Raw genomic sequence first — 26,036 nt, 5'->3', positions numbered from 1 at the left:
CCATCTGCCGCTGACTCATCGGATATGTAGGACGACCACTGACCAGATTGACAATAAAACAAGCTTTATTGTTCGAGGCCTTCGCGATCAAAAGGAAACTTGAGCAAAGCGCCAATTCACAAACTAAAATGCTAAAGCATAGGGTAGATTTTCTCGTTTCCTAGCAGTTTTCTTCTTTTCTAGGTTATTCTAGTATCAGCACAATCATAATGTGGACAATAATTATAACGGTCTCATAGAATAGAAATGATTTAAAAGTATGTTATTCTATTTCTCTCACAAGACGTGAAAAAGTTTTACGTGGGAGAGCCATGCTTCGGCACGAATGGGCCGGCTCGACCGGAGAAATACCACGTTCTCACAAAAAACCGGCGTGAAACAGCGCTTGCGCTGTGTTTCGCCGAGTGAGTGAGTTTACTGGAGGCCCAATCCCCTACCCTATTCCCTTCCCTACCCTCCCCTATTACCTTCCCTTCCCTCCCCTATTACCCTATTCCCTCTTAAAAGGCCGGCAGGCGGCAACGCACTTGCTGCTGCGAGTGTCCACTGTCCATGGGCGACGGAAGTTGCTTTCCATTAGGTGACCCGTTTGCTCGTTTGCCCCCTTATTTCATTAAAAAATATGTTCTTTGATGCATGGGAGCATTTAAAAGCTACAGAAAATAGTTCTTCCCCAGACATTTTATTAATTGGCCTTCGCTTAACTTTTAATATAACAAACAATACGCACTGTATATTGACTAAGCACGGTCTATACTTTTCATCCCGGTAAAATGTACGGTTATCGTACGATTTAAAACGAATTTTGCCCCAACGGCTTATTTGCGGAGTCGTGGGCGTCATCTAGTATTTGAACCTAATAAGTAATAAAATATAACCTAAGTCCTAACACGAATAACACCACTTGGTTCTTACGTACTTACTGTAGTTGCTTATTACGATCGATTATTATCTATCAAAGCACGTGATATGAACAAATCAATACTACAGGTGTAGTTATCGGTTATCATCGAACAATTTTATCACTCACAGTGGAATTTATCTATTGTTATCACTGTAAGGACGCTAGAATTTTGTACAACCTAGTCCGAGTTTTGTTGTGGAGTTGTGGACTAAAGAGCGATAGGGTTTTAGCCTAGGCAACAAATGATGCTTTCCGCTTGGAATTTTTATACCTTGAATATCGATCACTTTTATGGGCGCTCCACATTCTCAAGAGAATCTCGCGAGATCGCAAGAAACATGCGAAAAACGTGAATGTGGAAGCGATTCGCGTATTCTTCTCAAGTTCTCGCGTTGTTCTCCGGCTGTTCTCCACTTTTTGTCGCTTTTTTTGACGCGAGACAAAGGAGCGCGAGGACGTGAGAACAGTCGAGAACATGTATTGACTCCACACTCGCATGTTTCTCAGTAGCGCGCGAGCCGCGGACTTGAACGGTTGTATATTGTGTACCGCGTGGCGTCAATATGAGCGTAACTTGGACAAACTAACTTGAGTTGAAATTTTTAGAATATTTCCAAGCGGAAATTAAATAAATATTTCCATTAACTTTTTTCTTTTTAGTATACGCATAATTATAATATGCGAATGCACATAACAATAAACTTGTCGCAGCGGCTTCTGCGTCCATCGTCATCGAGCGCGAGAACTGTAGTGAGAACTATTTGAGAACTTTGTGAGAGTGTGTACCCAAAGAAGTTCTCGGTATAGTTCTCGCTGAGAATCTCCGGAGATTCTCGTATGAATGTCTCTTGAGAATGTGGAGCGCCCTTTACAATCGAACACATAGCCAACACACTAGATTGGTGGTATGAGAAAAGCTAGACATATACCTATCTGGGAAAGCTACGACGTCTTGCTTTGACGCTTTTCGTCTCTATCTGCGCTAACCTGCCGATTTTCGTTTAGAAACTGAACAGTACGTACGTCTTAATATTTTCCTAAAATATCTATACATCTATACATCTATACATATAAATAAAATTGGAGTGTCTGTTTGTAATATTGAAAAAACCGTTTTTTACTACATGCATATGAATGTATGTAGGGTACATACATCAAAACAACATTTTTTACAATTTTTGTCTGTATGTCTGTCTGTCTGTTTTTTCCGGCTAATCTCTGAAACGGCTGGAGCTTTTTTGCCGGGACTTTTTTTGGTAGATAGCTAATGTAGTAAGGTGTAACTTAGGCTACTTTTTAACCGACTTCCAAAAAGGAGGAGGTTATTTTTTACTTTTTTCATATTTGTTAGCGGACTTATACTATGTTGACGCGGACGAAGTCGCGGGCAACAGCTAGTTATTGTATAAAAGGCTAATCGCCGCGCTTCCTTCTCCCTCGAAATTATACATACTTTGAAAAATTAAAATCGAAACCTACGTCTGCAGAGTGCAGACTGCATACCGTACATCAAAGAGTCTTTAGCGAAAAAGAAGAGACATTTTAATGGTACCTACTATACTGTACTCGGCAAAACATGGCGGTAGCGGTCATTGACTCCATGTCAAGAACTTGTCATTTTCTATACAAAACCGCGATTGACAACATCTGACACTTCACTGTCAATCGCGGTTTATATAGAAAATAACAAGTTTTTGACAGCGAGTCAATGACCGGTACCGCCATGTTTCATATCATCATCGTGAAAATTTCCGATGTAAAGAGTATACATAGCACTCACGATGATGATAAGAAATTTTTGCGTTGCGACATCGCATCGCATTTCTGTGCGATGTTGTTTTTGCGATACGAATTACGACGCCGCAACGCAGTGTTGTGGTCTGGCCCATAGGTACTCATCGTGAAAATTTCCGATGTAAAGAGTATACATAGCACTCTTTACATCGGAAATTTTCACGATGCGATCTGCGGCGTCGTAGATTAATACGATGCGACGCCGCAACGCAGTGTGTGTGGGCTGTGGCCTGGCCCTATAGGTATTATAAATTCGGGATACAATTCTAAACATGTAACTTGTACATAATTAATTGACCTCAACGCCTGTTTTTTTTAATAAAAATAAAAATAATATTAGCCATACGTCAGCGGCTTTGCATATCAAGTAAACGTAATATATGTAAAATAAATAAATAATCTTACATTAAAGTATGTGCATTCTCGGAATAAAATTACGCAAATGGGAGGCCAAAGTCGAACTCGATTTTTTACTTTTTAGGGTTCCGTACCCAAAGTGAGCCCTACGAATAATGAGACTTTGGCGTCTGTCTGTCCGTCAGCCGTCTGTCTTTTAACTGTCTCAGTTTTTTTACCGAAATTTCTTATCTAGACTCTTCGAGTTGAAATGCTCTCTATACACGTTTTTTTGCCGCTACAACAAGTACTTACTATAAAAACAGTACAAAATAAGTTCTCATACAAAAAACATTTTTATTCTTTTTGTGCGCGAGTCTGACTCGCACTTGACCGGCTTTTTGATGAACTTGATTCTATAATGTGACCTGAGATAAATTTTAATGAATATTTATTTCAGAAGTTGTAAATATTCATCTCTATACTGTAGGTACTCGGCGAAACATGGCGGTGGCGGTCATTGACTCCCTGTCAAAAACTTGTCATTTTCTATATAAACCGCGAATGACAATGAAGTGTCAGATGTTATCAATCGCGGCTTTGTATAGAAAATGACAAGTTTTTGACAGGGAGTCAATGACCGCTACGCCATGTTTCGCCGAGTACAGTATAGACTACTATTTTATTACAACTTTACCTAGTCAAAGATCATGTCGTCCGAGTACGCTAAAGCATCCCGCGTTCCTACCTATTTCCTCTCTGAGACAAAGTATTTATTATGACAACATCATCAACCTATTGCCGACCACTGCTGAACGTAGGCTTTCCCCAATGAGCGCCAGCCATCCCGATCAAGTATTTATTATTTACACATAAATCCGATAACATTATTTTTAGGACTATTATTTTTACATACCACTGCAACGAGTCTTCCTCGAACGGTGATTCCTATCATAGGCGCGAATTTGACCTCAACGCCTGGTTCCACCACCAGCTCAGCTTCCCTCTCCACCAGCAAGTCATCTCGCAACAGGTACGGACTTCCATCCGCCTTCCAAACTGTTTTCCCTCCCGCTAAAACTCCGCCCGACAACTCCGTGAGGCCGGAGGACTTGTTCAGCATGTAGGGATCCGTGTCTCCTATCCTTACCTCCTGACCAACACAGCACACGAAACATCCGAGTAAAACCACAGTCCTCCACTTGTATTTTGTATCACTGAACTGACTATGTCTCTTCTGAACCCCCATTTCTTTGTAACTCATTTTGCTACTCTATGGTTCATGTCCTCTCTGTTTTCCAACATTATCTAAACACGGCACAGGTACACAAACATTTTCTAATGTAGTACATGATCACTTCGCGGTGAACTGACTGCAGTTATGGTAAAGTATCAAAAATATTAATAATATTTAAAAAAATCATAATTTTCTCACAACAAAAAAACTAAAATATATATTGTAACAAAGGTGGGGCTATAAACGCACGATAAGCAAGCGCGCTGTTGCGCGCGACCGTTGAACAAAGTTGCTTAGCCGGTTTTGTGTATAAAATTCCCTCCTCAGTCCTCTCAACTTCCCTCCGGTCTTTTGTTTTGTATGAAAATTGAAAAGCGTCCTCTATAGTCACTCACTCATAATGCGTTATCATTCACTCGTTCTTCCGTACTCCATTCACTTGAACGGTGTGACCAGGTGAGAATATTCTTTGCAGTCGTCGGGAAAAAATTGTTGTTTTTTTATCTTGTCATATTATTTTGTTATCTTACGTTAAGATTAATACATAATTATTTCCTACATTTGTATTGAGAAGACTATAATAATCTAATATAAACAAGATCAAAACATTTAATCCTATCATTAAATTGTTATAAAATATATTCTTCAAATTGAATAACAAAGAAATTCAGTATTTAACGTTGGTTCACACTAAATTCAGATAATGTAAAAAGTTAATCATGTGATTTGGTGGCATGTTGAGGAGTTTTATCTTATTATACAAAATATTGTGTTTTTGTTATATTATGCTTATTACCATATTTCCTAAGCTATTTGATTGATGAGTGAGATTGGATACAAATAAAAATGGACGCTGTTATATTCATGTACTAACCCACAAAAAATCACGTATTGAGTTATGATTAGTTATGAATGCACAAAGTTTGTGTTCTTTGGAATATAGATGATTTGTAACAAGATTATTATTAAACAAAGAAAATAGGACACAAATCCTTAACAGCGACCAAATATAACTTTCAATATTTAAATGTCCTTGTTTTTTTTTTTTTTATTAAATAAGGGGGCAAACGAGCAAACGGGTCCCCTGATGGTAAGCAACTACCGTCGACCATGGACACTCGCAACATCAGAAGAGCTGCAGGTGCGTTGCCGGCCTTTTAAGAGGGTATACGCTCTTTTCTTGAAGGTTTGGTTTTGGTCTGCAAGTAAATTTTATTAGTATTTATAAAGCAAATAATTTCATGACGTAAATTGTATGGAAAACGGACAATGTGAGGTTCTCTATGCGGCGAGCCAGTAATTGAATACCTAATTACTTAAGTTGGAACTTGGGAGCCGAACTTTAAACAACATCATTCTTTTTTGCATGCTGCGATGGCACAGATAATAAAAATAACATGAATAAAAGTAACCTTTAATTTTTCAGCACATATTATTTGAATTTCTAATTCTTCAATAAAATATAATTAAATAATTGTTATTATTTTTTTTTTCTTCTATTTTGGCAACTTGACACAAAGGATGCGTATTGTGCCACAGACAGGGTAAAAAGGTAAGGAACGGCGCGCGGCGGAAGGAATAAAAGGAAACGGAATTTGGAAGAAAGTTAATTAAAACAGTGTGGTAAATAATTAAATTCTACAATAAACTAAATGACATATAATTTATTCTAAATATTAATATTATTTAATGTTAAGTAATTAGATATACAATTATATACATATTTATCATTTGAAGCAAGTAGTATATTTACAGAAGTAGGAAATGGAATAGGGATTAAAGATAGTTTATTATACAGTTGGGAATGATAATGGAGGGAACACGATAGGATAATGTGGTTTAAGTCACCTACTTCTCCACAGTCACATAAATCATCTTTAACGCCAATTCTCCTAAGATGCGTTGGAATGCACATATGACCCAGTCTCATCCGAATAATTGATGTTGTTATATTTTTAGAGAGGAATATTTTAGAAAACCAGGGCTTAGTAGGGATCTCAAATAATTGTTAGAAAAGAAAAAATAAAATTACTTACCTTGTGGGGTAAACAAATTTTAAAGTGTGGTAAGTACGACAACTTTATATTTTTATTCACTGGTAACACATCTAACTTCACTCATTCTTCCTTTTAGGTCGATGAATGGATCAATCAGACAAAATTTTAATTAACTCCATCTATTTTATTTAATTTTATTTATAAATACTTTGTATTTGTTTACGAAATTATTTAATTTAATAGTTAATGTAAAAATTGACCACATCGACTTGAAACAAACTTCTTAAAACATGTAAGTACATCAATAATTTCGTTGCAATGTTTCGGTGGCGTGGCATCGTTATTGATGCGACGACATCTTGTATACCGAGTGTATTTATCTCTATTCTAACGTGGTTTTTACAGTGTTCGTTGTTTGATTTTAGAAAATAACATCATGAGTTCAGGAGGCACGCGCGTGTACGTCGGAGGATTGGTGGAAGGCATCAAAAAGGAAGACCTAGAACGGGAATTTGACAAATATGGGAAACTGAACTCTGTGTGGGTTGCGCTAAATCCCCCAGGTTTTGCGTTTATTGAATTCGAAAACATGCAGGAGGCAGAGGATGCGTGTAGCGCTATGAACGGTTTCGAGATGTTGGGCGCGACTTTGAAGGTGGAGTTGTCGAGAAAGAGGGACGGCCCGCGCAGAGGCGGCGGCAACTTTAGGGGCGGCCGGGGTGGCGGCGGATTCAGAGGCCGCGGCGGCGGTGGCGGATTCGGAGGGCCCCCCGGAGGCAGGTCGTTCGGAGGTGGCGGCGGCCGCCCCTACAATCGGCAGGGTAACGGCTACAGCTCCGGCGGTAGCGGCGGCGGCGGCGGCGGCGGTAACTTCAGATCCAGGTCGCCCCACAATCGGTTCTAATTTTAAATCTAGTTCATAGTTAGGTTTAGTGTTATCGTTATCTGAAGCCTTCCGAGTGTTTAATATTTTAATATCGCTAAATACTGGGGGTTTGCGCTGTGAAGACTGAGACTGATTCCCGAAACGTTGGAGCTTGCCAGGTGAGTTTCTTTATATTTTTAGGTTATAAAATAAGTGCATGTTTTTGTAACATCAAACATATAATTGCATGAAATATCAAATGACGCCGTAAGATGTTAATTTGAAATTCATTGTCTGTTTAACAACATTTCTCCTGATTCACACACAGTTGGGGAAAAAATATTTTTTTATGAAAAGCAAATTGAATAGTAATTTGAAAATCTAAATACTGTGTACCGTGAACATGAAAGTAAATGTCACATGCACATAGCAATGTTTCTTTGTTTCATGTTTCTCTATTTAGATGTGCTAGCTGTTATAACATTCAAAATTCAAGTAGTCCTTTTCATAGTAGTTTTTTTTTTTTTTTTCACACCTCCATCGTGGGTATCGCAGACACAATACATTTTCAATTGATGTGTGGCAGCCGGTTGCCGGTTGGGGATTGATGGGTTAATTTATGTTGAGGTGAAATAGATGTGGTTCCATAAACTAAACTTTAATTTAAAATAAGTATGTCTCTACATATATTTAAAAACTGAAGTTGTTTGATGTTATGAAGGGATTATATTTTAGTGTTGGTTACAATAATAGTCTGGATATTTAAGATTTTATGCCAGGGGTTCTCAAACTTACTTTGTGTACTGCCCACCTTGAGAACAAATTATGTTTTAGCGCCCCCATTGTTTCAATTTAAAATACAGCCAGATAAAATAAATCACACCCCAAGCCTCTACACCACTCCCCCATTTTGTGGGTCCCACACCGCCCCCCCTATAGACTTTCAGCACCCACAAGGGGGCGTTAGCGCCCACTTTGGGAAAGACCTTTTTATGTCTACAGCACGAGGGTCAGACTTGGAGAGATCACAGACGGCACACTTTTTGTGTGATCGAGTCTGCGGCGCACACAGTCTGCATGGCGCTGCTATGCAGACTGTATGTGCGCTGCAGACTCGATCACACAAAAAGTGTGCCGTCTGTGATCTCCCTTATACACATTCCGAGGAAAAAAAATTCAATCGGACTACAAATATCCATAACTCACTTTAATGTTAATCTTTTGGAACGATACCAAAAATCTTTTGGTATGAAATGTATGTGTAATCCAATGATGACTTACTTTGGATAAATTAGAAAAAGTGGTCAGTCGACCCATAGTAAGCAAGTGGTGGATTATGGTTAGCTATAAAATGTCTATTTGTGTTGAGCAGTTACATACGAGTTTTTGTTTGATCAAGCATAAGTTTAAATATTAAGGCGGGGATTAATCTCAATCAAAAACGATAACCTTGCACACAACCAAAGACCAAACGTATACGCATCTCAATAAGATTCATTTTAGCTTAGCATAAAACTACAGGTTCTCGGGTGGATCTTCTCTATTTTTCATGTTTTTTTTTTAAATATCTTTGGAAATAAATATTAAGAAACAAAATTGTTCAGTTAAATAATTTTTAATATAGATTTACTAACAATTTATTCAAATAAAATGTACAATTATCCTAGTTAATACTTATAATTCGATGAAATAGAGTTTTTTCGGAGGTAAGTTTGTAAATTAATTACAGCCAAAGTATTACATTTTATTAAAATGTTTATGGTTTAAGGTATTTTGAATATTGTGCTTTATATCTCTTATTTTTTATCACTTCGTTATTATATTGGAACTAGGTAAACCGGGAGTCACAGAATAACAAATTGGGGTTTATCCTCGCCTTAAGGAACTTTGTGTATAAAATTTTTATATTACCCTACTGTAGCCAGTGGGTGGGTTATTTTAAGTTTAACATGTATTTTTGTTTGTCTTTGGCACATCCTGGGACCTAAAAAGCTTATTACTGGGATGATAGTAATTTATAGGAATTAAATCTAGTTATTTTACCATAAAAAAAACGCTTCACGGGGCTGGGGCGTATTACCTATGAATGAGGGCTTATCTTAACTGCATTTTCTTTATTTCCAGCTCCACGCAACATCTCAAAATTTAACATCTCGGGATAAACATCGACTTCCAGCATCATTTAATTTTGCTAATAGATATAAATGGACGAACAATCTTCAGTAAACCTTTAACATTAATCCTAAGCATTCTTGGGATAAGTTCTATGTATAATAAATAAGTAAAAAAATCGACATACTTTCATTATATTTATTCATATAAAAGAAATTATAAATTATCCTTAAAAACTAAACTATGACGGACTACTCAAGCAGGCCATCAGTAATTCCATTTTATTTAAAAAGTTCTTGCCCTCCATTTTTTCTAAAATAACTTCTTTGAATGCTCCACCCAGGTTTTCCCATTTCTTGTCTTGTACCAGTTCACTAACAAAAAAGTCTTTCCGAGGTGATTGAGCTATAAACACTTGTATTCCTCTTGACGGCTCACATCGTATGGCAATCATGCGGTCACCTGCAAAGATTTTTTTCGTTTTTAAATAAATATTAAATTGCCAAAATTGTCTCCTATACCAAAGAACCTTATCTACTAAAATTAAAGTAACAATGGACTGATAAAGATAGATTTAGATTAAGTGTAGAAAGAAATATATTGTCGTCTATAGTTTAAAATGGATGGAACAATATGTTATGTTAAACTGTGCTATATTAGTACTCAGTAAGCCTCCAAGAGGTGTATGTCCAGTTTTTGAGTTTTTTTCACATTAGTTTATTTTTTCAATGGTGTTCTTGATTGGTTTACATGTTTGCCAATCAAATGCTCCAGTGAATAGATAAACTGCTGCCAAAACACTTCAGAAACTGGACAATTAGAGATAAGCTTAACTCAATAAAGAGTTAGGGAACAAATTGTCGACGAAGTAAAAGAAATGGCTAAGTATGAATGTCGTCGAACATACCGCACTGAATAGTACAAATTGTTAGGCCTTACCGTTGGGAGAGGCAAGAAGACACGAAGAGGCGTTCCCGAGGGGTTCCACGGGGCCGGAGCCCATGTGGGAGCTGCTGGCAAGGAGCTGCCAACCCATGCACCGACCCACTGCTTGCACCGCAGTCATTTGGTGTTGGTATATCTAAAAAAAAATGTTATTTTGTTGAAAAAAATAAAATTATTAAATGTTAATGTTTTTTCTTGTACGACAGAAATAATTGTCCTCAAGATTAAAACAAGTGGTCCAAGACTGCAAAATGGAGATACATAACAGGAAGTTAAGTTTTAATGATTTTAACCTGAATATCCTGTTTTCGTTTGTATAATAGTTTGCAATAGACTCATATCTGCATATTTTAATATTGCAATACACATAATATCGTAGAAATTCTAGCTGTAAATTAATTCTCATTCTGCTATCCAGCTAATTAGGATTGACTGTCTAGTTTTAATTCATTCGCACGCAAATAGGTACGTACATTGTCGGCACGTTCACGCGAGGTCACCGAACTCTAAGAACAATGAAATAGTTATACTGTATAGTGCATAAAAGTGTGTCAAAAGTAGTGCTTTGTCTGATACGGAAACAGCAGTTTGACAAGAGACGAGATAGTAAGATTGCTAAGTGACTACTGCAGGCTGTTCATAGGCACATAGACGGTGTTATTTTCATAAATCATTTTCCTTGGATATAGTAGGTAGGTTTTCGTAAACAAAACCGTGAGTGATAGTGACCCATCCTTGAAACTGACCATTCTATTGTCACAGTCTATGGAACTTACAGTCGGGCGTCGGCCAACGGACACGTCTAGACAGAACAATCGTGCGGGGTGAGTCAGCCCGGGTTGACGCTTTCTGGGGTTCCGTACCCAAAGGGTAAAAACGGGACCCTATTACTAAGAATTCGTTGTCTGTCCGTCTGTCTGTTTCCAGGCTGTATCTCAAGAACCGCTATAGCTAGACTTGTGAAATTTTCACAGATTGTGTATATTTGTTGGCTGTTGCCGCTATAACAACAAATACTGAAAACAAAATAAAATTAATATTTCAGGGGGGCTCTCATACAACAAACGTGATTTTTTCGGCCTTTTTCGCTCCATATCAATAATGGCACCGCAAGAGGTAGGCACTTGAACTTTTCACACATTCTTTTATTATATAAGAAGCTGCTGCTTACCACAACGCAACTACAAAAAGCTGTAGCGACACCATTCACACGTAACCAGCTCGACGACATTTTGTCGTTGCGATGTCGTGTGGTTGTGGTACGTGTGGGTTGGCCCTTAAAAACACAGCTCGGTAAAAAGACAGACTACAGCAGCTGGTATTCGCACATTTATCAGCACGAACGCGCCGCATTCTAGAATTCTCTGTATGAAATGATGTGAATACTGCACATTCGTCCGCACTGTACGCGCCGCATTCCGTGTTGACAACTGTGCGATTAGCTGGCTCGCCACTGACCTGACAGAATATGAGATCCCGTAGCTCCTGGAGCTCGTAAGACAAGTGCCGCACCTTGCCGTCGCGGCAGATACATTTCAGCGTCTTCTCGCCCACGTGCACGACCAGCGACGTGCGGCACACCGCGTCGTACCTGACAATGCGAATGAATTAAGTTTAATTTATATTGCATAGATCACAAAAATACGTGTGGCGCTCGGGAACTACCGCGTTAAAACTTTTGCATAGCATATTTTATCAACTTATACAATTATAATTCGCATACGTCTAGTCGCACCCACACAAACACTGTGCCGAAATCTGGCAACGCCGCACCGCTGACTGATTCGGTCGCCGCGCTCAAAGCCGGCGATAAAAGCTATGCAATAGCTTAAAATGTTAAAATTAACAGTGCAGGTGCCATCTACTTATGTCAATGTAATTCAGGTGTTCAGTACTAATCCCTGGTATCTGAGAGGTTTTGATAGATGATTATCTGTTCACTAGCGCTTTTGATTGGCTAGCGTCAAAATATTAAAAAGAAACCACTGAATTATATTGTAACATGATTTAATTAAATATGTACCGTAATTAAAGCAGATTTTTTGATTATGGTCAACAGTCAGCACAATTTTGCTTTTTTTTTTGTAATAAGGGGGTAAACGAGCAAACGGGTCACCTGATGGAAAGGAACTTCCGTCGCCCATGGACACTTGCAACATCAAAAGAGCTGCAGTTGCGTTGCCGGCCTTTTAAGAGGGAATAGGGAAGGGTAAGGAAGGGAATAGGGTAGGGGATTGGGCCTCTGGTAAACTCACTCGGCAAAACACAGCGCAAGCGCTGTTTCACGCCGGTTTTCTGTGAGCCCGTGGTATTTTTCCGGTCGAGCCGGCCCATTCGTGCCGAAGCATGGCTCTACCACGTTATGCTTTGGAGTGCAGTAGCTGCAAACAATAATAATAATCGTATAAATGAACTTACCCATAAGCCATGATGTTAATTTTGACACACGATTGTGTCGGACTGTTGAGAGCATTCCAGTGTGATACTATTAGAGGATCCTTCACCTGACAAACATAAAAACAATGTTAATAAAAATGGGCACACGAGTTTCTCTTAATAGTGCCACTAAAACAGACCTCTACGTAAATTATGTGAATGTCCACAATATTATGCGCATACTCACATATACTTGTATAATGTATATGTGAGTATGCGTATATAATGCACATTATGACTAATGTGTATGTCCATATTATGCCCTTCTTTGCGTGCAGACTGCCTTGCATTCTGATTTAATATATTTTATTAGACATGCACAATGCACATAGACTGCCCCCGGGTCTGTTGAATTTAATGGGGAAGGTTTGACATTAAAAGGCGGAATTCTTCCTTGTATGAAGATTCTTTCCTCAATATGTACTATCAGAGAAGTAATTGATTCATAGGCAGATGCCAGATTTACGTAATTCGATCATGTTTAAATATCAAACCCAGCCGACAGATTACGACTAAGCCCGGGCGCACACTAGCGGCCAGGGTCGCGGCGGCCAGCGAAAGTATGGTGTGGCCGCAGGTCGCGTTGCGGCCAGGTGCGCGCGGTCTATCGCGGTTTCATATAACTAAGGTATCTATCTCGATGGCCGCCGCGACCTGGCCGCTAGTGCACGCCCGGGCTTAGGGTCAATTTATACTAGCGCAGAGTCGAAGCGCATCGAAGCGAATTATTAAAACTAAATATAACAAATTTAACCATAACTCCAAAGCGTTAACGCACTTTATTACTTCTGAGAATTTAAAAAGGCGCGCGAATTCGCGTGACTGCGCCCGAACAACGCTGATGGTCTCGCAGAACTAATATATGCGTTACGCTCTGGAGTTAAGAGGAGTCCACACTGCCCTTTTTTCCATACAAATGTTGTCCCCTGTCCTCCCTGGATAATGCTAGTAGAGTTATAATTTTTTTCCTGAATTTCTACGGCCACAAATACAATGTCCCTGTTTGTTGTGTTGTGTTTTCTTTTTTTTCACAATTTTAATTATTAAATAAGATATAAACGTTCAAAAACCCAAAAAAATTGCCAGATTTTCTGCTGTGTTCAAACATCCAGAAAACAGATTTGGCTAGATTATACAAAAAAAAAACATAGGAACACAGCTCAAGCCTTTCTTTAATCTTTACTGAAAAAAGTACTTAAATGGGTTAAGTTTTGGAGAAGGAATCAGGGGACAACGAATCGTTGATTTTCTGCAGTTGTCTCTATCGCGTTCTGTGGTATATGTGGCTTGAGGTAAGGGAGACAGCTATAGATATTACACGTACTTTTTTTTCATTTCTCTAGCCCCTGGTGTATCCTCTTAAGGTTGAATTTTCTGTGTTCAGTTTTTGGGAATTCGCTTCGACTCTGCGCTAGTATAAATTGACCCTTACATTGAATTGACATAAACCAGCCAAATAAGGTCCGTCAATTGCCTATAAATCAATTTTTTCGATGGTACTATGATATAGCCCGTCCTAAGTTTTAAAATCACCAGTCTCACCTCCTTCGCGATGGTGTCTAGCACGTACTCGCTGCGTCTCCTCATGAAGAAGTGCTGCGCCTGTTGTATGATTTGCTCCAGTAAGGTCTGTTCCTTGCTCATCTCCAGCAGCTCGTAACGATCCGCCGCCGTGGGCCCTGAATGTAATGTAAAATATATACGATTACTAATATTATAAATGCGAAATGTGGCTGTCTGTCAACATCAACTCTTCTATCAACATAATAATTTATTTTTATTTTATAATTTACGTCAAATGTAAATGTCCACTATGCAAGTTTCAAGTAATAAACACAAACACCTCTTCAGGCCCAAACCGCTGAACTGAAGTTGCTGAGGTATAGAGATACTTTGAGTCCCGGGAAAGGACATAGGATACTTTTTATTCCGGAAAAATGTACGGTTCCCGCGCGATAAACGAGTTTTGGCGCAACGGAGCGGGCGTCATCTAGTGAGTTGAGAGTTCTAATATTTTATTAAGTTTCTTTTAATTATACATTTAAAATCTGTACTAATATTATAAAACGTGCGAGTATCTATTACTCTGCATCTGCTTCTTTCGCTTACCTGCCTACCTAGCATACGCCAACGAGATATCTCACTCTATATGTTTTCTCGATGTTTGATGGTTGGTCTCTTCATCTCTATTGCATGACACACACACACACACATGACACATATAGCATGACAAACATTTTTTCTCGCGTAGATCTATCATCGAAATAACACATTTTTATAGAGTTTGGTCGAGATAATGTCGAGATTTTGACATTGTGAGACGAGTAACTACTCGTCTCATAATGTCAAAATCTAATTATCTCGAGAGTGAGATATCTCAAATTGTATGTACAAAAATGTCACAAATGCTGTTCTGTTGGTGAGTCTATAAAAATAAATAAATAAATAAATCTCGTTGGCGTAAGCTAGGTAGGCTGGTTCTGGTATAGAGATACTCTACTGCGCAATAAATTGAGCTCAACAAAATACTTCATGCTGCGAGAAATTATAAGGAACCATACATGTACCTTCTATCTAACCACCGAAATTAGCTAAGAAACTAGAATATGACGACCCGCCTAAATTCGTTTATCGCGCGGAAACCGTACATTTTTCTGGGATAAGTATAATGGGAGAATGCAGAGTATATTGCATAGTAATGCATAGTCTAAGGGTCAATTTACAATAGCGCAGAGTCGAAACGAATTCCCAAAAGCTGAACATAGAAAATTCAACCATAGTTCCAAAGCGTAACGCATACATTACTTCTGCGAGGCCATCAGTGTTGGTCGGGCGCAGTCACGCGAATTCGCGCGCCTTTTTAAAGGGAAATAATAAAACGAGCGAATAAAAATTTACTTTGCGACTGATGATGAACATACTGTTTTAATAACATGAGCGGTATTCATTTGACTAAGCGAAAAATAAACTAAACTAACGACTAATATTGATTTATAATAAAATCCAGAACGAGCTTACAAAATGTGGATTGCGATTAATCTACACACACTGGCAAAATTAGCGGAACATTGGTAAAAAGGGCCAAAACTTGAACTCAAGTGGGCCGGGCTGTCTGAAAGCCTTTTTTATAGCTTCTAAGCTCATTCAAGAAATAAAATATTGAACAAAACTGGCAAGTTGACAGGTTTTTATAGCAATTATGCCCTATTAAGTGTTTTTCGATTATTGACGTTGTAAGTGTTCCTGATAAGAATGGCGTTTTAGCGGGGTGCTCAGCTCATTTGATTGTTTGGTTTTTGGAAGAACACATTGCTTAGATACAAAATTAGTGATTTCCTAGCATCTGCGACAGCTAGAGCTGTAACCACGATAGAGAAAGGTCACACCTACCATTCGGTCAGTCAGGCCAGGTGTGTCGGCTTCCGTGGTTCATCGTAACTTTCAACGCTTCAGAGAGACTGGATCTTATGTTCGGAGACGAGAACAAGGCAGATATCGGGTGACAATGGTTCAGGATGACCATTTTGTAAGGAAACAAAACTTAAGAAATCGACCTCAAACTGCTATGCAGACACGAAACCTGTCGGAACAGGTCCAAGATGAACGTGTAAGTGATTGTACAGTAAGAAGAAGACTCAAAGAAGTTAAATTAAACTCAAAAGTGCCAGCAAGGGCACCAAAACTTGAGACAGGACACCGAAGAGCCAGGCTAAGATTTGCGCGTGAACATCAAAATTAGACAAGTGAGTGAAATCTTGTGCTGTACAGTGATGGGAGCAAATTCTGTGTACATTGTATTGACAGGCGATAAAGAATGTGGATAAATTATAAGGAAAGCTACAGGCCATCAAACTTACCGGAAACACTGGCCTATGATGCAGGCTTCGTAATGGTTTGGAGTTGCATATGATTTGGAGCCCGCATGGAGCTGATGATTATAGATGGTACTTTGACAGTACAGAGCTATAGCACCGACATCCTGGAACTGCATGGTGTGCCTTTTACACAGTTTTAGGTAGTAATTTCAATTTTATGTGCGTCTATAGAGTAAGAAAATCGGGCATTATTACCTAAACGATGCTGGCGTAGCCCAGGTGGAGAGGCCAGCGTGGCCTACGGATGTGGATCCGATTGAAGACGTGTGGCACATCAATGGGTGAACGGTACGAGTTAAAACTCCAGCTCCAAAATGTGTCCAGGAGCTCGAGTTGGCGCTACTGGAGGAGTAGGAGAATATCCCACAGGAAATGATTGACAATTAAAATGCAAGCATGGAATGGCGTATCCAGGCCCTCTTGAGATCCATAGAAGGCATTACACCAGCATTACACGCTTTTAAAATGGCAAAAAATGGAGAATTTATCTTAAAAACTTACTACTGAAATTTCAAAGATTTTCTTAATTTTTTTATTTTTGCTGATTTTATTCTATTTTTCACGTTTTTATGCCCTAAATTTATATAAAATTTATTTTTTATAAATCAATTAGTAAATAAATAAATAAATATATAAAAATCAGTGAACAATTTAAAAAAAAAATGAAAATTTTGTTATGTTCCTCTAATTTTGCCGGTGTGTTTATTTCAGATATTTAAATTCTATCCGAGCGACTGTATTACTAAGTGAGCGACTGGAAATACATAGCGTTCAACTTCAATATTAAATATAGAATAAATTTTTCTAAGTGAGGTTACTTATTACGAGCTACTTAAAAGTTCATTTTGAGCAAACTTTTGTGAGCTGCTTTATTAATGATAATTGGTTACTGATATTCTATTTGAGGCTTAATATTTTATATTTTGATACGTGTTTTAATGAAAACTACGTTATATTGTTAAATGCGTGTGAATTTGAAAGGGGGCGGGGCGACGAATCGTTGCAGTCAGGTGAGTTGAGCTGCGGACCAATACGACTTTTTTGGGTTAGGTTAGATGGCTAAGGCGGGAGCGTAGTGCAGCGAAGCTCCCGCCTTAGCCATCGTGGTTATTTTTTTGTAAACCACCCAGAAGTAGGAGCCCCGCCTAGCGGGGCTCCGTCGAATCATAATTGAAGCCAGTTGTTTTTTTTTTTGGTAAAGGTCGCCATTAAAATTTTACCCATTTCTTTGACGTTCCGTTAAGGATTATAATTTGTGTAATTTATTATTAATGATTTTTATATATAAACGGGGTTTACCCCCCTCCCCCCTCCTCTAAATCGTTGGGTATGATTCTAAACTTTTACCGTTATATAATTTAAGTTCCTACAAATAGAACAATACATATTTTGGGATCATCAAATGAAAGTATTTCTATCTCTGTTAGCTACCACTTTTTTTTCACATATAAAATTGATGTTCCTCTTATCCAAATGAAGCTACTCACAAAAAAATTGCTTGATAGTAATAAAAAAAAAAACTGTTCTATCCCTGTCCGTAGTAGTCCCTGAATAAAAGTGTTTCATCAAATAGTTATTTCATATTCATTTTTTTATGCGCTCATTATACTGCTCATTGGTGTATTTTTCAAAGTGGTTTTTGGTATTCAAAACACTTCATTTAAGATAAAATGCCGCTCAGTATAAAAATTACATTTGCCAAATATTGAAAAAAAATGCAGGACGTAACGTTGACACTCAAACAGATATTAGGTCGCTCAAAAATTATAAAGCTGCTCATTTTGTATTTTAAGTAGGTAACTCAAATAAATAATTTCTAAGTTGCTGTTCTGTTAATTTCTCGTCACTCATTCTCAGTCGCTCAAATAGTAATTCTGTAACCTAAATTGAGTAATTTTGACACCTAAAACTGTAATTTACAGTCACTCGATTAAATACTACCCCTTTTTAAATTCTCAGAAGTAATGAAGTGCGTTAACGCTTTGGAGTTAAGGTTGAATTTGAATTATGTTCAGTTTTAATAATTCGCATCGATGCGCTTCGACTCTGCGCTAGTATAAATTGACCCTGGTCTTTTAAAGAGCACTTTCGATGTTTGTCGGAGAAAGTCTCGAAGACTGCCGGAGGACTTGCGAGGCTGCTCCCTAACTTGGGAGGACCCAGCCTAAAATGTCGAAACTTGTACATGGGCATAGTGCGTTCAATGTGCATGTACGGAGCACCAATATGGGCCGAACACGTCAAAATGCAGACAGATCTTGATCAGACTGCAACGCACACTGGCCATCAGAGCGGTAAGAGGATACCACTCGATCTCGAAAGACGCAGCATGCGTCCTCGCAGGCAGCGTCCCTTGGGACATCGAAGCCAAATCGTTGGCCAATATCTACTGGCGTTGCCAGGCTGAGCGTGAGGCAGGCTATATTCCGCCGCCAGATCACATAAGACGGTGGAGAAATCAAGCGAAAGACCACGCGTTTGAGCAGTGGCTTGCGCGTCTGAACGAGTCCACAGTTAGTGTCGACCTACTAGCTGCTATGCGTCCCGTACTGAGGGAGTGGGCTGACAGAGAAGGCGGTGCTCTAACTTACCGCCTCACACAGGTACTGACTGGACACGGGTGTTTCGGTCGGTACCTGTGCGACATTGCCAGGCGTGAGCAGACAAAAGCCTGCCACCATTGCGACGACGAACGGGACACGACACGGCATACCTTGCTGGCCTGTCCCGCATGGACCGAACAAAGAGCGGCTCTGCAAGCCGCCGTTGGAGATGATATCTCGCTGCCAGTGATCGTACGTGCTGAGCAGCGAAAATTCCTGGAGAGCCGTCGCGACATTTGCCGAGGAGGTGATGTCAGCGAAAGAGGAGTCAGAGCGTAGGCGCGAGGCGGAGTCACTCGACCCTCGGAGGAGGCCAAGGCGTAAGCAAAGGGTCAAACATGGCCCCGACGTCCCGACTTAGCTGGGGAGCTCGAGGTGACGGCGTGGGGACGCCGTCGCCCAACATCACCGAGACCCCGAGTTGGCCGCGATGCGCTAAGTGTTCCGCGCATCGCGTTGTAGTGACAGTGTAGGCCTAACAGCCGCACTGAAGCCTTTAGAGGCATCCGCTGGCAGGGTCGCGGTTGTGTATTCCGCGTATCCCGTGGCTCTGCCTTAAGCGGAAGAGCAGGAACACCGTTGGGGTTTTAGTGGGTATGCCCGGGCGCGGCCCTCCGCCCCCAGGGAGTCCCACATACCCCGGTAGCCCTCCCCAGACTACCGGGGACGCGTAAACGCATTTCCCCAACGAAAAGAAAATAAATAAAGTATAAATTGACCCTAACGCGGCTCTACTTTGCCCACGATTCATCTGCCTATGCATCAACTTCTCTGATAGTACATAAACCCATCCGTTACCTACCTGCGAGCGCGCGCCGCTTGCTGGGCCCGAGCGGGCCGGTAGCGGGGTGCGGGAAGGGATGGTGCGTGTTCGCGTGGTGTACGGCGCGCAGCAGCTGGTGCAGCGAGTGCTCCAACACGTGGTCGTGCTCAGACTTGTTGCCGCTCCCGCCCTCCGACTGGAAATAAAATGCTTGTTCTTTGAAGGAGGCCTTTGCGTTGTGGTTGGGATAGTATAGAATTATAAACTATAGAGTATAGAGGCTAGAGCTATAGGCTAACAAAAAATATACAATATCATGTGGAGGCCAACATAACAAAATAAAACCGGCCAAGTGCGAGTTGGACTCGCCCATGAAGGGTTCTGCAGCCGCAATAAGGTTTATTTTTATGAAATTAAAAGGTTTTTGATTTATTTTTATATTTCAGTTGATTTCATGAAAGTTAAATTATGGTTTACCATTTATGACATATAAAAAAACTACTTGCTAAATCTCGTTCAATCTCGGGGGGGACACATTTTACCACTTTGGAAGAGTCTCTCTCGCAAACTATTCAGGTTAGAAAAAAATTGTATTAGAAACCTCAATATGATTTTTGAAGACCTATTCATAGTGTACCCCACACGCTTATGTTAGATGAAAAAAAAAATTTTTGTTTCAGTTGAACCTAAAGGGAGTGCGGTACCCTAAAATTTTTAATTATTTTTCCATTTTTGTATTGTATTTTTTTATTTAATTATTTTTCCATTTTTGTATTGCATTATATTTTTGTATATTCCTTAATGGTCCTAAAGTCAGATTTGAGACCATTTTAAGGATTTTTAGTAAAAATAAAAGGTAAATAGTAAATACCACTGAATATCCACAATAAATGCATGTACACAGTTTTGGACAGTTTTTAAAGGTTTTAGTTTCAGGGTGTTTGAGCGAATAGGCAATAATTGATCATATTATTATCTTGTAAATTAATGTTACAAATAAATACCTTAACTCCTTCATGATTATTGGTATTTTGTCCGTTATTGTGACACAACCCAATGAGAAGTTGAATTCCAGGTAACACCTGAAAACATAATGGACATCTGTATACAACTAGGAAACTACTGACAAAGTTGTAATAGAAACATGCATCAGTTCACGAATATGTGAGTACACCTGCCCTGTGAATAAATTGCTAGTGTTAAGTAATGTCAAGAGAACAGATTTAGCTTTAAATGCCTCTGCACTAATGCAGCTAGCATAAAAGATAATGAAATGCGGGTAGTTACGGTTGATTACGATGCGAAAAATATCATACAAATTCAGGGCAACTGGCAATACGGATCAATTCGGAAATATCCTGTAACTACAATAGGCATGATGACTAATTTTTTTCTTATTGGTAATTGAAAGACCCTTCAAAAAATAGAAACCTCGCTGAAAGAATTACTCTGATAGCTTAAAAATTCACCAAGATATGACAATTCAAACATCTCATAAAATAGACCGGCCCGAAACGCTCCATACAAAGTGCTATGAAAGACTGACATCACTCTTTCGTAGTTTGTACGCATCGGGAGAGAACTTTATTTGATAGGTATATTAAATATTGCGTTTATGAAAGTGGTTTCTTGACAAAAGTAGCTTTTAATTGCATAAGTTATCGAATGGTATATAAATGATTATCCAACTTTGAAGGCGCATAACAAAAAAAATACAAATGCTATCGAACTGAAGTTTTGGGAGCACTTATTTTTTACCGTGATTTCTTTATTTTATTAACAAAATTCGCTAATCTTTGACCTTGTCATCATCCCTATTATATTGGTGCATATTTCTGAACCATAAGATTGATCCATCCTAGGTTATTACTTTCAATTATATATATATATTAGACCGGTTCAAAAAAATCGACTATTTTTTTTTTCAAAACCCGCAGTGAAATATCTTCCTAGTAATGAAAAAAGAAGCCTGTGAAAACGGGAGCTCTTAATATCAATTTTGAAAGGTCGCTCATCATGAATTTCTATTTTACGTTTAAATAACATGGGAAATATTTTTTTTTAAATTTGGAATTTTACAACTCATTTTTGAATTAACATGTCGGGATGAGCGATACATATTTTTGAAGGAAATTGAACGCTCTAAATAAATTGTCTCTTATGTTTTTTCTGTAAGTTCACTCCTTCAAAAGTTATTCGAGTTTAAAATCCAACATGTAATCAATTCAACGTTTTTTTCCTTAATTGTGATATAATAATAATACTTGTCTTCAAAAAAAATTATTGTACACTTATTAATTGTATAGTTGATAGCTTTACGTTTAACACGATTATTTTCAGTTGATAAAATTTACGATAACATTACAAAATTACATTTACATTCATTTTTACATTTCAAAATCGTAATTATAACAAACAGCTAGGAACCAGAACAACAATTGAGCAACAGTACCGAAAAAGTATGTGGATATTACAGCACATCTCTATTTCACCGGTAAAGAAGTGCACTACATTTCCTATAAACCACAGTTGGTCATTATTCCAAAATTTATGTACATACAATCCAAATTTTTTGTAAACTTCAAATAAAGAATTAATTTCGGATTTTTTAAATTAAAAAGTCAACTATTTTTAATAGCAGAATCATAAAGATCTACTTTATCAACGACGTTAAACTTGATGATTCAATATTTTAAGCCAATTTTTTTTTTAATAATAATTATGAAATATTTAAGAAAAATTAAAAAAAAACGTTGAATTGATTGTAAACTTGTTGGATTTTAAACTCCAATAACTTTTGAAGGAGTGAACTTACAGAAAAAACATAAGAGACAATTTATTTAGAGCGTTCAATTTCCTTCAAAAATATGTATCGCTCATCCCGACATGTTAATTCAAAAATGAGTTGTAAAATTCCAAATTAAAAAAAAAAAATTCCCATGTTATTTAAACGTAAAATAGAAATTCACGATGAGCGACCTTTCAAAATTGATATTAAGAGCTCCCGTTTTCACAGGCTTCTTTTTTCATTACTAGGAAGATATTTCACTGCGGGTTTTGAAAAAAAAAAAATAGTCGATTTTTTTGAACCGGTCTAATATATATATATATATATATATATATATATATATATATATATATATATTATTCCTAAATAGTTGTGTACATTTCATTACTTAGAGATGACTTGCTCAAATCAATAATGATATATGCTTTAAAAAACTTACAGTAGCCATAATCTGATTGCCAACAACAATATGAGGTATAGAGGCATCTAACTGCACTGCCTCAGCTGCTAGTCGAGCGAACAGCTCTTTACAAAAGAGAACATTCTGTGCCGCCTCAAGTTTCTGCTGCCAGTGCATTTCCGCTCCATCACCGGGTAGAGTGCCAGGACAGTGGAGAGCTGAGGAGCTCAGTGTTGCCGTTACTACGTCTTCTTGTTCTGAAATTTTAAAGTTTTAAATATATCTTCTACTTCGAAAGAAGTATTGTGTAGGGAATAGCATAGCAATTAATTTATTTATTAATATATATTTTTTTTTTATTTTAGTCACTAAACTGTGTCCTTTACTCCGCATACTATTTTTAGATTAAATTTTCCTCTCCCGCAGTGTTGCCTAAAAGAGATCACTCATAGGGATAAGGCCGCCCTTGCCCATATTTAAGTTTTTCTTAAGTTTAGTTTAAGTAACATGATTGTATTTTTTAATGTGAGCAATAAAGTATCTATTTATATTATAACCTAATCTATGTATTTGTCTCAAGATAATATGGTCAGCTAGCTTAGGTTACTCAAGTATTGTGTATTGATTTTGGTAACTTAAAGAGCTGAACTAAAACCATAGTAAAGCAAAGTTTACCTTTCTGACACAAGACAGAAATAAAAGCAACTCCCTGGAGCTCCGGAGGCACAGTCACACGTAGGGCCGAAGGTGTAGGGCCCGAGGCGTTCATACTCATAGCTTGAGCTATTTGTTCCTCTGGGGCTTTTGTTACCTGAAAACCAAATACCTCACACATACAGTAGACCCGCGTTAATCCGACAAACGTGTCGCACGGCCGTGTAGGATTACCGGATTTGTCGGATTATAGAGAGCTCCATACATTTTTACACATTACAATAACTTAAAATCATAATGTTAAGGTTTTATATGAACAAATCATTTTCCTAATGCTACGTACTTATCAGTGCTGTAACCGTAATTGTTGCATGCATTGTAACAAAAAAAAAAACATACACCTTAATAAAGATTGGGCAAAATAATTTTAGTTTTTATTATTCGTAGATAATTTTCATGTGTCTAAATTAAACAGTAATGGGCATGTCGGATTACAAGAGGTGCCAGATTAGCGGGGGTCTATAACTGTAATAAGTATCCATACTGATGTTATAAATGAGAAAGTGTCGGTCTGTTACCTCCTTATGCTTTAACTGTTGAACCAATATAGATAAAATGTTATAAGTTTAAGGGCCACGCTACACTAGAATGGCAGCAGTCAGGCGAGCCCTTTCAGCGACATAATTATGATTTTAAACTTTATCTTCATTATTATAATACATAGTATCGCTTGAGAAGTCTACGGCCGCCCTTAGCCACTCATGGCCGCTGGCGATTTCTCAAGCAATAACATGTATTATAATAATGAAGATAAAGTTTAAAATCATATGACACTGAAAGTGCTCGCCTCGCCACTGCCATTCCGGTGTGGCACGGCCCTTAGGAAAGGACACACAATATTTTATATAGTTTTGTATTTTATTCTACTAGTATTAATTTACTTTTTTTATTTAAACCTAGTTTTGAATTATTTATGTATTAATATTGATTACCTCAAAAACTCCAGTTTGATTAAACTTAGATCCTGCTGTTCTATAACTGAGGTCTCCCACAATGGTATTTGAAACCTTCTTCAACCTCCAGTTTTGCCTTAACCTAAGTAGATCTATGTGGAAGTCAGGCATATTCCTGGTCATCCTCATTGTTTCACTGGCTCTGAGTCTCTCCACTCCATTCAAAAGTACAGCTCCGGCCGCTGATAAGGCTTTCTTACGGCCATAAACTTGTACCATCTGACGGCTTTCTATTTGGTCTGCTTGGATGGGGTCTAGTACCTGGAAATTGAGATGATAACTTAAATCAATAAAGTATGTGTTTTAAATAAAAAAATAAAACTACTTGTAGCAAATAAAGGGACTATAAACATTTTTTACTTACCATGTACCTCTTTTCTTTTGCAATACTCAACACATCAGCTAGAACACTGACTTCAGTGAGGGCATTTCTTAGTTTATTGCGCACAGAGTCCCACGGCCACAGAACAGACTGATAGCCCGGTTCCTTCTCTTCTTCTGATTTAATATCCACACTACTGTCTCCATCTTTTTTAATATTACAATAATCATCTTCCGCTTTAGAAAAATCGATTTTCTGCGCTAAGCGTGTAAGATTCTCAGACATCGACAGGGGCCTATTTACGAGAATTAAAATACTATTAGTAAAAATGCTCCAGCAGTTTAAGAGCAGATTCTGGACATGTGTTTTTACTTACGCTTGGTATATTTCCTGACCATCGTATGTTATTTCTTGAATTTGATTTTCTATTGGAGCCTCAATCGAAATGTTTACGGAGTTAGCCATTTCGTCAAATTTATTTACCACTCACTCACAGTAGCAAAACCGTACACACAACAGTTATTGGAGAAAAGTGTTATTTACATGTTCTATAAAACATTGTTTTCTTTATGGAATCTTCTCAGCAATTAGAAATTTAGTTTTATTTTATTATTTTATACATTTATAACAAGAAACACGATATATTGATATAAAATTCGTAAATTAAACAAAAAACAGCACAGAAGCAAAGGTATGTCAATTTTGACAGCTATGAGATATGTCAATATTTTTTTTTTACTTCTTTGTATAAAGTTATGACTAAGAAACATCACTAGGATGACATCATATTCCCATATTTTGTAAGTTATCGAAACATTTTGATTGCTTAGATACTCAAATGCTTAGATGATCACCATCCAGTTAAAATTAAAATCCATCAAAAACTAATTAATGGAGAGTATTCATTTCATAAAACATATTATTTCGTAAAAATTATATCCATAGACAATTACATATTATTGAATTTGTTTTTTATTCTGTGGTCAGATTCC

The 26,036-nt window shown here is 38.0% G+C and overlaps 3 protein-coding genes across 4 annotated transcripts in view; 1 reads left to right on the top strand and 2 right to left on the bottom strand.

Annotated features, from left to right (window-relative positions):
- The window catches only part of LOC121739918 (protein bark beetle), a 50,194-nt gene extending 45,594 nt beyond the window's left edge, over positions 1 to 4,600 (bottom strand). For both annotated transcript variants that reach the window (XM_042132529.1, XM_042132530.1), the window contains exon 1: positions 3,951 to 4,600. In XM_042132529.1, the coding sequence (XP_041988463.1) occupies positions 3,951 to 4,298 (348 nt within the window). In that variant the 5' untranslated portion in view covers positions 4,299 to 4,600. The remainder of the gene's footprint in view (positions 1 to 3,950) is intronic.
- Positions 4,601 to 6,406: 1,806 nt separating this feature from the next.
- Positions 6,407 to 9,286, top strand: LOC121739920 (RNA-binding protein Rsf1). Its single transcript, XM_042132532.1, has 3 exons — positions 6,407 to 6,560; positions 6,694 to 7,312; positions 9,258 to 9,286. The coding sequence occupies exon 2, from the start codon at positions 6,705 to 6,707 to the stop codon at positions 7,170 to 7,172; it is 468 nt and encodes a 155-aa protein (XP_041988466.1). The 5' UTR covers positions 6,407 to 6,560; positions 6,694 to 6,704; the 3' UTR covers positions 7,173 to 7,312; positions 9,258 to 9,286.
- A 143-nt stretch (positions 9,287 to 9,429) lies between these two features.
- On the bottom strand, positions 9,430 to 25,678 carry LOC121739919 (mediator of RNA polymerase II transcription subunit 17). The gene is made up of 12 exons (XM_042132531.1): positions 25,421 to 25,678; positions 25,087 to 25,339; positions 24,702 to 24,983; positions 23,731 to 23,866; positions 23,095 to 23,312; positions 20,872 to 20,949; positions 19,907 to 20,063; positions 14,169 to 14,305; positions 12,609 to 12,694; positions 11,649 to 11,781; positions 10,185 to 10,326; positions 9,430 to 9,707 (listed from the first exon to the last, which is right to left on the bottom strand). The coding sequence occupies exons 1-12, from the start codon at positions 25,507 to 25,509 to the stop codon at positions 9,487 to 9,489; spliced, it is 1,932 nt and encodes a 643-aa protein (XP_041988465.1). The 5' UTR covers positions 25,510 to 25,678; the 3' UTR covers positions 9,430 to 9,486.
- Positions 25,679 to 26,036: the final 358 nt, after the last annotated feature.

Source organism: Aricia agestis, chromosome 2, assembly GCF_905147365.1.
Source record: "Aricia agestis chromosome 2, ilAriAges1.1, whole genome shotgun sequence".
NCBI lineage: Eukaryota > Metazoa > Arthropoda > Insecta > Lepidoptera > Lycaenidae > Aricia > Aricia agestis.
Note: the sequence above shows the minus strand (reverse complement) of the source record. Positions and strands in the feature narration are given on the sequence as shown.